The sequence below is a fragment of the Vipera ursinii genome (genome assembly GCF_947247035.1).
Source record: "Vipera ursinii genome assembly, chromosome: 12".
In the NCBI taxonomy this organism is placed as follows: domain Eukaryota; kingdom Metazoa; phylum Chordata; class Lepidosauria; order Squamata; family Viperidae; genus Vipera; species Vipera ursinii.
The window spans coordinates 15,803,868-15,817,384 of record NC_139525.1 but is presented as its reverse complement, the minus strand read 5'-3'; the positions used below and the strand labels follow the sequence as shown (position 1 = coordinate 15,817,384).

The following is a 13,517-nucleotide window of genomic DNA, read 5'->3' as shown; positions in this document are numbered from 1 at the left end:
AGTGAATCTGGCTTCCTTCATTGATTTTTACTGACAAGAAGCCACCCGGGAAAGTTGCAAATGGCGATCATGCCATAAATGCATGATGGTTGCCAAGTCACCAAATTTTGATCACTTGGCTATGGGGATGCTGTGACAATTGTCAATATGAAGACCAGGTGTAAGTCACTGTAAGTCACCTGGACTAGTCCCTACAGTTTTCTTGGCAGATTTTCGAAAGTGGTTTGCCCAAGGCTTCTTCCCAGGGCTGAGAGAGAATGACTGGCCCATGATCACCCTGCCAGCTTTGGCTAAGATAGGACTAGAACTCATGGCTTACGATTTCTACCATCTCCATACCAAGCTGGTTTTCACAATGTTGTAACTATCCTATTCCAAAGTCTGTTTCTGAAGTTCTTGCAAATCGCTTACTCTGTGTAGACATTCTTCATGGACTGTTTTAGCATCTCTGCCTGGAACTATGTTTATTTTTCTCTCTGGCCCAAGTTGTGATTTTTAGGCTGCTTCCTTGTGTGTCAGATGCTAGAAGGTATTTCAGAATAACAGAGTTGGAAGGGGCCTTGGAGGTCTTCTAGTCCAACTCCCTGCTCAGGCAGGAAACCCTATACCATTTTTAGACAAGAGATTGTCTAATCTCTTCTTAAAAGCCTCCAGTGATGGAGCACCCACAATTTTTGAAGGCAAGGTGTTTCACTGGTTAATTGTTCTCACTGTCAGGAAATTTCTCCTTAGTTCTAGGTTGGATTCTCTCCTTGATTAGTTTCCATCCATTGTTTCTCATCCTGCCTTCTGGTGCTTTGGAGAATAGCTTGACCCCCCCCCTTCTTTGTGGCAGCCCCTCAAATATTGGAAGACTGCTATCATTCCACCCCTAGTTCTTATTTTCTCTAGATTAGCCATACTCAATTCCCACAATATTTCAGGACAACATCCCCTGGGAATCTAAATTCCCACTTAGTTTGGAATTCCAAGGAGGCTAGGAATTTACCTGCAAGTTATGCTGAACGAATCTCCAGCTTCCACTATAATATAATCACGTTTGATGTTCAGTTCAGGTTTCATAAGCCTTTCTTGCTTCGCCAGAGCTGAGCCAGATGGAGAGAGGGAGAGAGAGAGAAAAAAGAGAGAGGGATTAGAGGAGAGCAATTTCAATTATTTTTTTCCTTATTTTTCATGATAAATAATAGTAATTGTATAGTCCCATGGCTTGGTGGTTTTCTTCAAAGATTATAAAATAGAAAGTTATTCTACTTTATTGCTTGTTTATGAAAACAGAAGTAACTTTTAACATTCCTTAGTCATTCCATCCTAGTTTACAGTGCATTTATCTAAAATACACATCTGAAAGAATGAAATCAAAAGAGTAACCTCTTCACACACTCCCATTTTCTAAAATGTCCAGCCCTAGCATTGGAATAAGAATTTTTATGTAAATTTGAGGTTGGCAATACTCTTATTAGTTTGTAACTATGGATACATTTTAGGCAATCATTCATCAGATGTATTAAATGTCACTTCACATCTCCAGATAAAAATACTAGGTGTATAACCATTCTTTTTAAAAAAAACAAAATTAAAAACAAAAGAAATAAAACAATCTATTCTTTATCAGTCAAACTTGACACTAACTTTCCATTTATAGAACATTCACATGGGCTAAGATTTAAAAGCTAAAGAATTACAGCAAGAGGAATACAGAATGGAAAAACATGACAACTGAATATGCAGACACACATGTCCTTGACAGGGGAACAGTAACGAACACTGTAAACTGTTCTCATCCACTGCTTTCAGGTGGTGAATTGTCCAGCCAAATAAATCTGTGAACTAGCATGAATTACATCTTATTTATTTAGGTATTCAACTTCTACCCCTCCATTTAACTTCAGAAGCCCAAGCTTGCACACACACACACACGCACATGCACACGCACATGCACATGCACACACACACACAAACACACATATAATGCTACCTTCTCCTATAGTGCCACAAGCAACCTTGCATTGGGCATTGTGGAAAGAGAGAGAGGGAGGGAGACAGAGAGAGGGGGGGAGAGAGGGGGGATCATAATTCATGTTTTGCTAACTGTTGCATTCTTCTCCAAAGTTATTTCTGTGGTTCTCTACATTTGTAAAACCATGATGAATGGTTAGGCATTATGTGAAAATGCGGCCACATTCGCTTATTCACTGAATCACAAATGTCAGGTACAAGGCACCACAAGGACACCGTGAATTGATCAGAGAAGTATATTCATTGCTACTTGCCTGTTTACAAGAATCTCACCAGATTAACCATGCTTTCTCGAGAACAATCAGATAAGGACTCTGGAGATTTAAGAGGGGGTCAGGTCTCCATCACTTCCTCTCTTGTAAGAATTCCAGCATGGCTAATCTCTTAACTCCACTCCCACTTTAGTTATAGAGTCCACCACACAACTAAGGTACTTGTAGTTTAGGGCTATACATGAACCCCACACCTCCAAAAAGAATGCTTGAAGAAATAGATATATTGAAACAGAACTAATGGGTTAAAGACCCAGTTGTAAATTTATCTCAAACTCTTTGCAATGCATTGCCAACCATGTGCACCATGACTTCATTGGGTGCAAACGTTCTGATTTGCATTGGTTGCCAAATAATGTCATGATGCCCTGACAGGTGTGAAATAATGACTGGCTGAATACCTATCAGATAGCACTGAAGAAAATGCAAATTTAGGCTGGCATTAAACTGCTGTCCAAATATATAATCTGGAAAGGTTTTTTTTAATGAACATGAAACAAATTGGAAAAATATAGTAAGCTCCTGTGTGCTAGCTCAATCGAGATACCTGTGATGCAAATCCATACTTATTTTCCAATAAAACTAGTCATTCAGAAGAACAATAAGTAGGGTGACAGCATAATTTGGATTCTGGAAGACTCTTGTCTATGGTTTCCATCAAGATCATAGAGTCCTCCTCCTCTTCCTCCTCCTCTCCACAAACCCTAGTCCCTTCTAACACTGACGATGTTCTCTAGTTGGGTCATGAAACATCTGCAAGAAAACAGCCAAGATCAGAGTGCATCAAAGACTCCAAATGGATTTCCTCCTATGTGTAAGCCAGCAGACTTTCTCTACCTTATCTGAGATCCTCAATTTATTTCCATCTAAACTTATTTACGTTCAGGCTATAAAAACATATCCTGTTTCATGCACTCCTGAAAGGGGAATGCTCCTCTTGTGTGCCTTGTCCTTTTCCAATTAGATTTGCTCCGCAGAGTCCCCTGCGATGGGGATGGGAGCGCCGCTTTCAAAATATTTGCTTTTAGTAGAATTATTACACAGCAGAGCCTTGGTCATCCCATACGGTCCTCTCTTTGTGGTCCTAACAAACTAACGGCCCTATTTAAATGAGGCCAGGGTGAATCAGAAATATGCTGCGTTTCCCCCAGTGGCTTTGAAAGAGCCTTTATCGGGGCTGTAAAAATTATTGTACCTGTTGTATCTCAGCCAGGATAATTATGACCAGTAATAAAGACTCAGCTGTACAAACTCAAGTCATAATTCTGTGGGCATGCAAGAAAAACACCAGCAGCCCAGAGCAGCGCTTCTATGTCTCCATGCGTGCACGCACACACACACACCTTTGCCACGTGATCAGAAATGCTTTTAAAAGACTCCAGCAGAGAATCGAAAAAGGAAGGGAACATGACTGAGTTTTTCCCCAGCAGGAGACGTGGAAGGAGTATGCCGTATTAGTGCTGCTTTATAAAGCCTTAGGAGGACCACACTATTGCATCCAGTTTTGGTCACCACATTGCAAAAAAAAAAAAAAAAGGCTGAGACTTTGGAAAAACTGCAGATGATTAAACTAAGACTCTGGCTAGTCTAGAGAAAAGAAGGACTAGGGGTGACACCATAGCAGTCTTCCAGTATTTGAAGGGCTGCGACAAAGAAGAGGGTGTGTGTGTATCAAAACTATTTTCCAAAGCACCAGAAGGAGAGACAAGAAACCGTGGATGGAAACTAATTGAAGAGAGAAGCAACCTGGAATTAAGGAGAAATGTCCTAACAGTGAGAATAATCAAGCAGAGGAACTGCTTGCCTCCAGAGGTTGTGAGTGCTCCATCACTGGAGGCTCTTAAGAAAAGACTGGGCAACCATTTGTCTGAAATGGCATATATAGGGTCTCTTGCCTGAGCAGGGGGTTGGACTGGAAGACCTTCAAGGTCCCTTCCAACTCTGTTATTCTGTTATTCTGAAGCTGTTTTGCAGCTGTAAAACTCCAGGCTGGACATTAGAGTGTTGAACCACACTAGACTTTCTTCATCTGACTTCCCATCCTTCTCCCCTCCCCCTCCTTTTAAGCAGAAAACAAAACCTTAACACTTCCTCTCTTTTCCTATCTGCAGAAATTGTTTTCCATGGCTTCGTTGGCAATTAAAACTCCAGCGAACACAGCTCTGCCTCTGGAGTGAAGGCAAACTGATCTATTTTCACATGTTCAAACGAATCCACTAATTGAAAACTCGGCACTTGTCAACTGACTCATATTTATGATGGTCACAGTGTCCCAGAATCATATGATCACCTTTTGCAACTCTCTGAACAAGCAGAGTCAATGGGGAAGCCAGATTCACTTAACAACCGTGTCACTAACTGAGCAAATGCAGTGATTCACTTAACGATTGTGGCAAGCCAGGCTGTAAAATGGAGCAAAACCTATTTAACAAATGTCTCACTTAGCAACAGAAACATTAGACTCAATTGTGGTCATAAATCAAGGTCTCCTTGTACTGATAATCTCCCCTAATCCCAAAGGATGCAGGTAATCCTTGATTTATGACTGTTTGTTTAACAATGGTTCAAAGTTATGACAGACTGAGAAAAAGTGATTTATGACCCGTCCTCAAAATTATGACCATTGCACCACTCCTGTGGTCATGTGATTACAATTCAGCTACTGGGCAACTGGCTTGCAATTCAGGATGGTTGCAGTCATTTATCGCCTTCCTATTCAACTTCCAACAAGCAAAGTTAATTGGAAAATCAAGACTCGCTTAATGAACATCTGATTCACTTAACAACCATGGTAAGAATAGTCATAAAATTGGGTGTGGCGATGCAATGACTCGCTTTATGAGTGCACTGACCTATGATGGAAATGCCAATCCCAAATGCAGTCATAAGTCAAGGACTACTTGTTTAGCACCAAAGAAATCATAACATTATAAGAACAAATTAAAACATGAAAAAATATATGCCTAATAAGCAGGCATATACATAGAATGAAGGCTACTGCTAAGCTTGTAAGCCGCCCTGAGTCTTCAGAGAAGGGCGGGATATAAATGGAATTAAAATAAATAAAATAAATAAAATAAAAAACAAGGATCAAAACCCAAAGAGGTAACCATAATTGGTCAGCTGGGAACACTCTGAAATCAAATAGATGGAATTTGTGTTTGCCGCGACATTTGGGGCAACACGCACCTGGGAGAAAAATAAATCCATGAGAAGATGCCTATTATGGATCAGGTTTCTCATCTTCACCACAACTCACGGTCCATCACAAGATTGAAATCGCACATAGGCCAATTTGGAGAACAGCCATTCGGTTAACATCTAGCCAGTTTAACCCCAAGAACACCTCAGTCTGAGGTAACTTCCTGTGGCCTGACCATTAGTGATCCCTCTATCAAATCACGTGGTTTTGAACTGCCCTGATCTGTGGGGATGAAATCAAACAGAATTAGGTGTGACCCTGGAAGAAATAACCTCACAACTGATACCAAAGCTATGAGTGGCGCAAAGATACATGCTCGGCATCACAGGACAAGATAGAAAGACCTGTGCATGGATTACAGAACAAACGGAAGTATACGAGGCCATCAGAAGAGTAAAAGCATTGAAAGGGGAATGGGCTGGTCACAGAGCAAGAAGAATGGAGGTTAGGTGGATCAAGGCAGCAATAAAACGGATTCCACTTGATCAAAAGCATCCATGAAAGAGACCTAAAACAAGATGGATGACATCAGCAAGTATTGTGCGTCCAATTGGCAAAAGAAAGCCCAGGAGCGCATTGGTTGGAAACATGCAGAAGAGGCCTTCACCCTGCAAGTGGATACACAATGACTAGGATGATGATGATGATGATGATGATGATGATGATGATGATGAGTAGAGTAGAATAGAGAATGGTATGGCATGGCATGGCATGGCATGGCATAGAATAGACTAGACTAGACTAGAATAGACTAGACTAGAATAGAATAGAATAGAACAGAACAGAACAGAACAGAACAGAACAGAACAGAATAGAATAGAATAGAATAGAATAGAATAGAATAGAATAGAATGATTGTAGAATAGAATAGAATAGAATAGAATAGAATAGAATAGAATAGAATAGAATAGAATAGAATAGAATAGAATAGAATAGAATAGAATAGAATAGAATAGAATAGAAAACAGAACAGAACAGAACAGAATTTTTTATTGGGCAAATGTGATTGGACACACAAGGAATTTGTCTCCGGTGCATAAGCTCTCAGCGTACATACAAGCAACAAGTGATAAATCCTGATCATAATCATAAAATACAATCATCATAGATCATAAGATACAACACTCAAACGATGACTGGAAGACATGCCTCTGCCCTTTATCTGTGAGACTGGATTCCCCTTGTTTTGACTGCGCTGTTGACATCCAAACTATTAAACATATTGTGCAAGACTGCCCACGATATACATTCTCTGGTTCCTTAGAAGATCTGTGTCGAGCCCCGCCGGCCTCCCGTCCGCTCGGGCCTCAACACTGGCTGTGCCGCCGCAGCCGCAGCCGCGCCGAGCAGCTGTCCGGTCCCCAGCTGATCGGCGCGCCCGAGCGGCACCCCCCTCCTCTCCTGGACCGCGTGGCTCCATCCTCCTCCACATCGAGCCGCCGCAGCTCCGCCGAACAGCTGGCCGGTCCCCAGCTGACCGGCGCGCCCAGGCGGCACCTTTCCCGGACCTCGGACGCTTACCTGGAGGGCGTGGCTTCGTCCGGGCTACGCGAAGCGCGCTGCCGCGATTCCGCCGAGCAGCTGCCCGGCGCACAGCTGTTTAGCGCGCCCAGCCCCGGACGGTCAGCGGGCGCGCGTTCACCTTGTCACCGGGGACGACGCCAAGCGCCCACCAGCCCGGCGCCGGACCCTGGACTGCGGCAGCCGGACCCTGGACTGCGGATGGCGCCCGGGCGGCAACAGGCTGCACCCAGCGAGCAGTTGGACACACCCCAGCTTACTGTGGAGGGGGGTGCGACTGTGCCCGTTTTGCCACGCTCTGTTACTGGACATGGGGGGGGCTTAACGACCGCAACGCCAGCACGGCATGGGGCTCACGAGGGAGCGGAAGGACAATACTTACCTGGAAGGGGGCTTGACAGGCTGCAGCGGCGCACACGGTGGGTGGTGGCTATGCACGGTGATGGGTGGGGTTTTTATGGGGAGGCGGGCGGATGCCGGTTTGCTTTGAAGGGGTGGGGTTAGGGTGTGGTAACATGTTAAAAGAGCGGTGAGGCTAGGAGCCTCAACGCTGACTTTACCGCAGTTTGTTTTGGAGAAAGAATAAACCTTGTTGCCCGTTCCTTTGGAAGTGCTTTTGTTTCCTGGCAGAGGACGTCGTGACAGTAAGTCAGCGTTATTCTAGGATACCTACTGCTGTTACTCACGCTTTGGGCATGGCAGAGGATCCATCGGGGCTTGATCTGGCAGCCGAGGAGGAAGGGGCTGTTGGGGCTGCGGATGCAACTCCCCCTGATCCTGGCGAGCCAGAGGGGCCAGCAGTGCGGCCGAAGACCAAGGGGGTTATAGCCTCGGCTGAAGCTGGTGACAGCTGGGAGGTAGGGTCTCTGGCTCAAAGCGGGGGAGGGTGGCAAAGCCCTCCCTTGGAGCGTTGGGACCAAGACCGTGGTGAGGGCCGTCCACGGGCTGGTGTGCCGGCTTGGAGGGAACGGCGGCTGACGGAGGAGGAAGGCGAGGAGTGGAGCTACTCTACGGCCCCAGGGGCCTACACGATGGACGTGTTGCGGGACCGTTTTGGGGAGTTTGGCTATCAAGACACTGCACCTTGGTCACCTGCGGGACCGGCTCAGGAGTCGCGGCGCTGGTCACTACAGAGGCTGACACCCGGCCAGGCGGGCCAGCCCAGTTTCCGCCTGGCAGGCCCAAGGTTTCGGGCCCCGCCATCACGGCTGACGGAGGTGGGAGCTGTTCAGGCCGAACGACAACGCCCCGGGGTGTCAGACCGGGCAGAGGCCACCAGGTGGGCAACAACGGCCGGGGCTTCCGCCCGGCCATGGAGCGGGCGGCACCAAGCGCCAGGTACAAGGGGGCCCAGGGCCCAGGGGGACCCCTGGGGCCCGGGAGTGTTCTGGGGCCCTCCACCACTGCCGGTTACGTACGACGGCCATCCTGACCGGCTTGCCATGTTCCTAAGCCACACCATCCACCACCTGGACCAGTACGGTGCAGCCTATACCTCCCAATGGGCCATGGTGGTGGCCATCACAGCAAGCCTGCAGGGAGAGGCCGCGGCATGGGCGGCTGACCTGTACGGCGAGCATGCCCGGGAGCTTGCTGACGTCGGGTTGTTCCTGGAGTCACTGCGGACGCAGTTCGAGGATGTGGCCCGTACCCACAGAGCCGAGGCGGAGGTGGTGGGGCTGCGACAACAAGGCAGGCCCGCAGCGGAGTATGTTGCTGAGTTCCGCCGGGTGGCTCGTAAGCTCCGCTCTTGGCCGGAACGCTTGCTGGTTCACCACTTCCAGTCGGGGCTGGACGGCGCGCTGCGGAGGGCGTGCGTGGTGCGTGGAGTGCCCGAGCGACTGCTGGAGTGGTACCGGGTCACCGTGGAACTGGACGTCCGGCTGCGCGAATGCAGGGGTAAGGCGGAGGGGGTGGTCGGGACCCGTAGGACCCCCGAAAGGCCGAAGGAGGAGGGCCGAAAGGCTGTGGCCCCAACGGCAAGCCCACCTGTGCCGCCTCCAAGACCGGCTATAAGGTGTTTCCGGTGCGATCAGCCGGGGCACCGAGTGGCCGCTTGCCCCCTGCCGGCACCTCGTGCCGCCGCAGCAACTCCCACCGGAAAAGGCCCTACCGCACGGAAGTCGCTGGAGCGATCAAGAGCAGCTCACCAGCTGGCATCCCTGATGACCACAGCAGCAATCGGCACAGAACCACCCGAGGCCATCGACCCAGAGCCCTACGAGAGCCTGGAGGAGGAGGAGGACCCTATGGTGAGTGACCCAGTGGTGCCCTTCACAGTACCGGTCGTACTCATCAACCCGCGTACGGGACGTAGGGAGGCTTGCCCAGCACTGATCGACACAGGCAGCACCCGGTGCCTTATCAGCCAAGTGGTGGTTGCTCGGCTGGGATTGGAGGTACGCCGCCTGCCAACTCCTCTTCGTTTCCAGCAAGTGGACGGATCCCTTTTGGGGGGGGCTCCAGTCACTCGGGTGACGGGCCCTATTCGATTAGAGATGGGGACCCACTGGGAGACTTTGCGCTTCCTTGTCGTACCATCAATGACGGAGACAGTGATTCTGGGACTGACATGGCTCGACAAGTGGGGTCCCACAATCTGGTGGGGGGAGGGTTGCCGGCACTTGCGGTTGGGGACAGGGCCACAACCACCACCACACGCATATGTGGGCCCTGCAGAGCGGCCTGGTGGTGAGCGGGTCCAAGGGGCAGAGGGGGTGGCGGAAGCCTGCTTCCCACAGGTGTACACCGACCTAGCAGAGGTTTTCGACGAGAAAGAGTGCGACGCTCTGCCTCCCCACCGAACGACGGATTGTGCTATCGAGCTGGAGCCGGGCGTAAAACTGCCGAAACCGCGCATGTACGCGCTAACGCCTCGCGAGATGCAAGAGCTACGTCGTTACGTCGACAAAAACCTCGCGAGGGGGTTTATCCAACCTGCCCGATCCAAGATAGCAGCGCCAATACTGTTTCGGGAGAAGAAGGATGGCACGCTTCGCTTGTGTGTCGACTTCCGAGGCGTCAACGCGGTCTGCGTTGAACATCTGTATCCGCTGCCACTCATGAAAGATCTTCTGGCACACCTGTCGACGGGACGCATCTTCACGAAGCTAGACCTACGGGAGGCGTATTACCGGGTGCGGATCAAAGCTGGGGATGAGTGGAAAACGGCGTTTAACTGTCCGCTGGGCAGTTTCCAGTTCCGTGTCATGCCGTTCGGACTCCAGGGGGCCCCAGCCGTTTTTATGCAGATGATAAACCAGGTGCTTCACAAGCACCTGTACCGCGGGGTGTTAGTGTACCTGGATGACATTCTGATATACACTAAGACTATGGAGGAGCACGTTGCCCTTGTGCGCCAGGTGCTTCGAAAGCTGCTGGCTGCCCGCCTCTATGTGAAGCTCTCCAAGTGCGAGTTCCACAAGACGAGGCTGGATTATCTGGGGTACCGCGTGTCGGCGAGCGGCATAGAAATGGACCCTCGCAAGGTGGAAGCCGTCCTGCAATGGCAGGCGCCGCGGACGCGGCGACAGCTTCAGAGTTTCCTGGGGTTCGCGAACTTTTACCGCCAGTTTATTCCAGGTTTTGCAGCAACAGCCCTGCCGCTGACGGACCTGTTGCGGACGCGGGACTCCGGGGTGAAACCACGTCCAGGGTTGAAGCTGGCATGGACCACCACGTGTCAACGGGCGTTCGAGACATTGAAGGCCCTGTTTGCGAAGGAGCCGGTGTTGGTACATCCTGATCCCGACCGTCCGTATGTGGTCCAAGTTGACGCCAGCGATGTCGCGGTAGGGGCTGTGCTGTTGCAACGGAACACGAAGGGCGTGTTGCAACCCTGTGCCTATTCTTCCAAAAAACTGTCATCGGCGGAACGTTCATGGGCGATCTGGGAGAAGGAGGCGTTCGCTGTGCGCGCGGCCTTGGAGACGTGGCGACACCTTCTGGAGGGGGCTGTCCATCCCTTCGAGGTCTGGACAGACCACAAGAACCTGGAGGTTCTGCAGTCCCCGAGGAAACTGGCGCCCAAGCACGTCAGATGGGCTCTCTTTTTCCGGCGCTTTAATTTCGTCCTGAAGTACGTACCGGGGGGGGCGGAACTTCCTTGCTGACGCACTCTCACGGCTGCCGCAATACGACACCAAACGAGAAGCGGTTATACAAGAACTCATTCCGCCCAGTGCATCCCCGAGCGTGTCCCAGGCAGTTTGCAGCGTGGGGGACGATTTGTCCCGTGCCATGGACGAGGCCTTAGCTACAGACGCCTGGCTGAAGGAGCATCCTGGACTTCTGACTATGCGTGACGGCTTGGCCTGGCACGGGGATAAGCTGTATGTGCCTCAGGCACTACGCCCCGCCATTTTGCGCCGTTGTCACGACGCCAGGCAGGCCGGTCACTTCGGCTTCCTGAAAACGTTACACTTAGCACGCCGTCAATTCTGGTGGCCATGCATGAAGGCGGACGTGGAACACCACGTTCGGGGATGCCACGTATGCGCCACAGCAAAACCCCGCGTCGGGAAGCCATTGGGTTTGCTACAGACGGTTTCAGACCCCGTACGACCATGGCAAGACATCGCCATGGACTTCATTGTCGGGCTGCCGGACAGCAGAGGGTATTCAGTAATCTGGACGGTCATCGACCTATTTTCCAGACAGGCGCACTTCGTTCCCTGCAAGGGGTTGCCGTCCGCCAAACGGTTGGCACGACTGTTCATGACTCACATCTATCGGCTGCACGGGGTTCCCCGACGGATTATTTCGGACCGCGGGGTCCAGTTTACAGCACAGTTCTGGCGAGAGTTTCTACGACACATCGGCTCTACCCAGGGCCTCAGCTCCGGTTACCACCCAAGCACTAACGGGGCCGCTGAAAGGGCCAACGCCACGGTGGAAAGGTTACTCAGGAGTTATGTGTCGTTTCAGCAAACAGACTGGGCAGACCTCCTGGTGTTCGCGGAAGTCGCCCACAATAACGCCGTGCATAGCAGCACGGGTTTGACACCATACCGAGTGGTGGCGGGGTATGATTTTGTCCCTGTTCCGGAGTATGGACAGGGATCGGCGACACTCACCGGGCTTGAGGAATGGATGCACCACATGGGGGCCGCCTGGAAAACCGCTAGGGAGGCGATGGTGAAAGCGCAGGCACGGGTGAAGGAGCAGGCAGACAGGAAAAGGGAGCCCTTCGCCACCCCCAGGGTCGGGGAGTGGGTGTATCTGTCAACCAAATATCTGCGCTTACGGGTACCAAGCAAGAAGCTAGGCCCCAAGTTCCTTGGCCCTTTCCAAGTGATTCAAGTGATCAACCCCGTGACCGTCCGTTTACGGTTGCCACAGTTCCTAGGGAAAATCCACCCTGTCTTCCATAGCAGCCTACTAAAGCCCGCTAGGGGAACAACAGAAAAGGCGGGTGAGAACGCTCCGGGGCCTGTGCACGGGGATCAGTATGAAATACAGGCAATTTTAGATTCCCGGGTACGGAGGGGCCAGGTACAGTATCTCGTAATGTGGAAAGGGTATCCCTTGGCCGAGGCGTCATGGGTAAGCAAAGGGGATGTTCAAGCAGAACGTTTGGTCACGGCGTTTCACCGCACACATCCCTCCAAACCGGGGGGTAGCACCGGGGACGCAGCGGCTTGTATACGTGGGGGTCTATCTTGTCGCTCTTCTTTTGCAGGAGGACAGATGGTAGGGGGAGCCGACTGTCGAGCCCCGCCGGCCTCCCGTCCGCTCGGGCCTCAACACTGGCTGTGCCGCCGCAGCCGCAGCCGCGCCGAGCAGCTGTCCGGTCCCCAGCTGATCGGCGCGCCCGAGCGGCACCCCCCTCCTCTCCTGGACCGCGTGGCTCCATCCTCCTCCACATCGAGCCGCCGCAGCTCCGCCGAACAGCTGGCCGGTCCCCAGCTGACCGGCGCGCCCAGGCGGCACCTTTCCCGGACCTCGGACGCTTACCTGGAGGGCGTGGCTTCGTCCGGGCTACGCGAAGCGCGCTGCCGCGATTCCGCCGAGCAGCTGCCCGGCGCACAGCTGTTTAGCGCGCCCAGCCCCGGACGGTCAGCGGGCGCGCGTTCACCTTGTCACCGGGGACGACGCCACGCGCCCACCGGCCCGGCGCCGGACCCTGGACTGCGGCAGCCGGACCCTGGACTGCGGATGGCGCCCGGGCGGCAACAGGCTGCACCCAGCGAGCAGTTGGACACGCCCCAGCTTACTGTGGAGGGGGGTGCGACTGTGCCCGTTTTGCCACGCTCTGTTACTGGACATGGGGGGGGCTTAACGACCGCAACGCCAGCACGGCATGGGGCTCGCGAGGGAGCGGAAGGACAATACTTACCTGGAAGGGGGCTTGACAGGCTGCAGCGGCGCACACGGTGGGTGGTGGCTATGCACGGTGATGGGTGGGGTTTTTATGGGGAGGCGGGCGGATGCCGGTTTGCTTTGAAGGGGTGGGGTTAGGGTGTGGTAACATGTTAAAAGAGCGGTGAGGCTAGGAGCCTCAACGC

General features: G+C 51.6%; 1 protein-coding gene across 1 annotated transcript in view; it reads right to left on the bottom strand.

The window, feature by feature from the left end:
* LOC310646116 (vascular endothelial growth factor receptor kdr-like) overlaps positions 1-13,517 on the bottom strand; it is a 201,589-nt gene that overhangs the window by 138,606 nt on the left and 49,466 nt on the right. Inside the window, exon 2 of the mRNA XM_083372361.1 lies at positions 989-1,085. Within this exon, the coding sequence (XP_083228487.1) occupies positions 989-1,085 (97 nt within the window). The remainder of the gene's footprint in view (positions 1-988; positions 1,086-13,517) is intronic.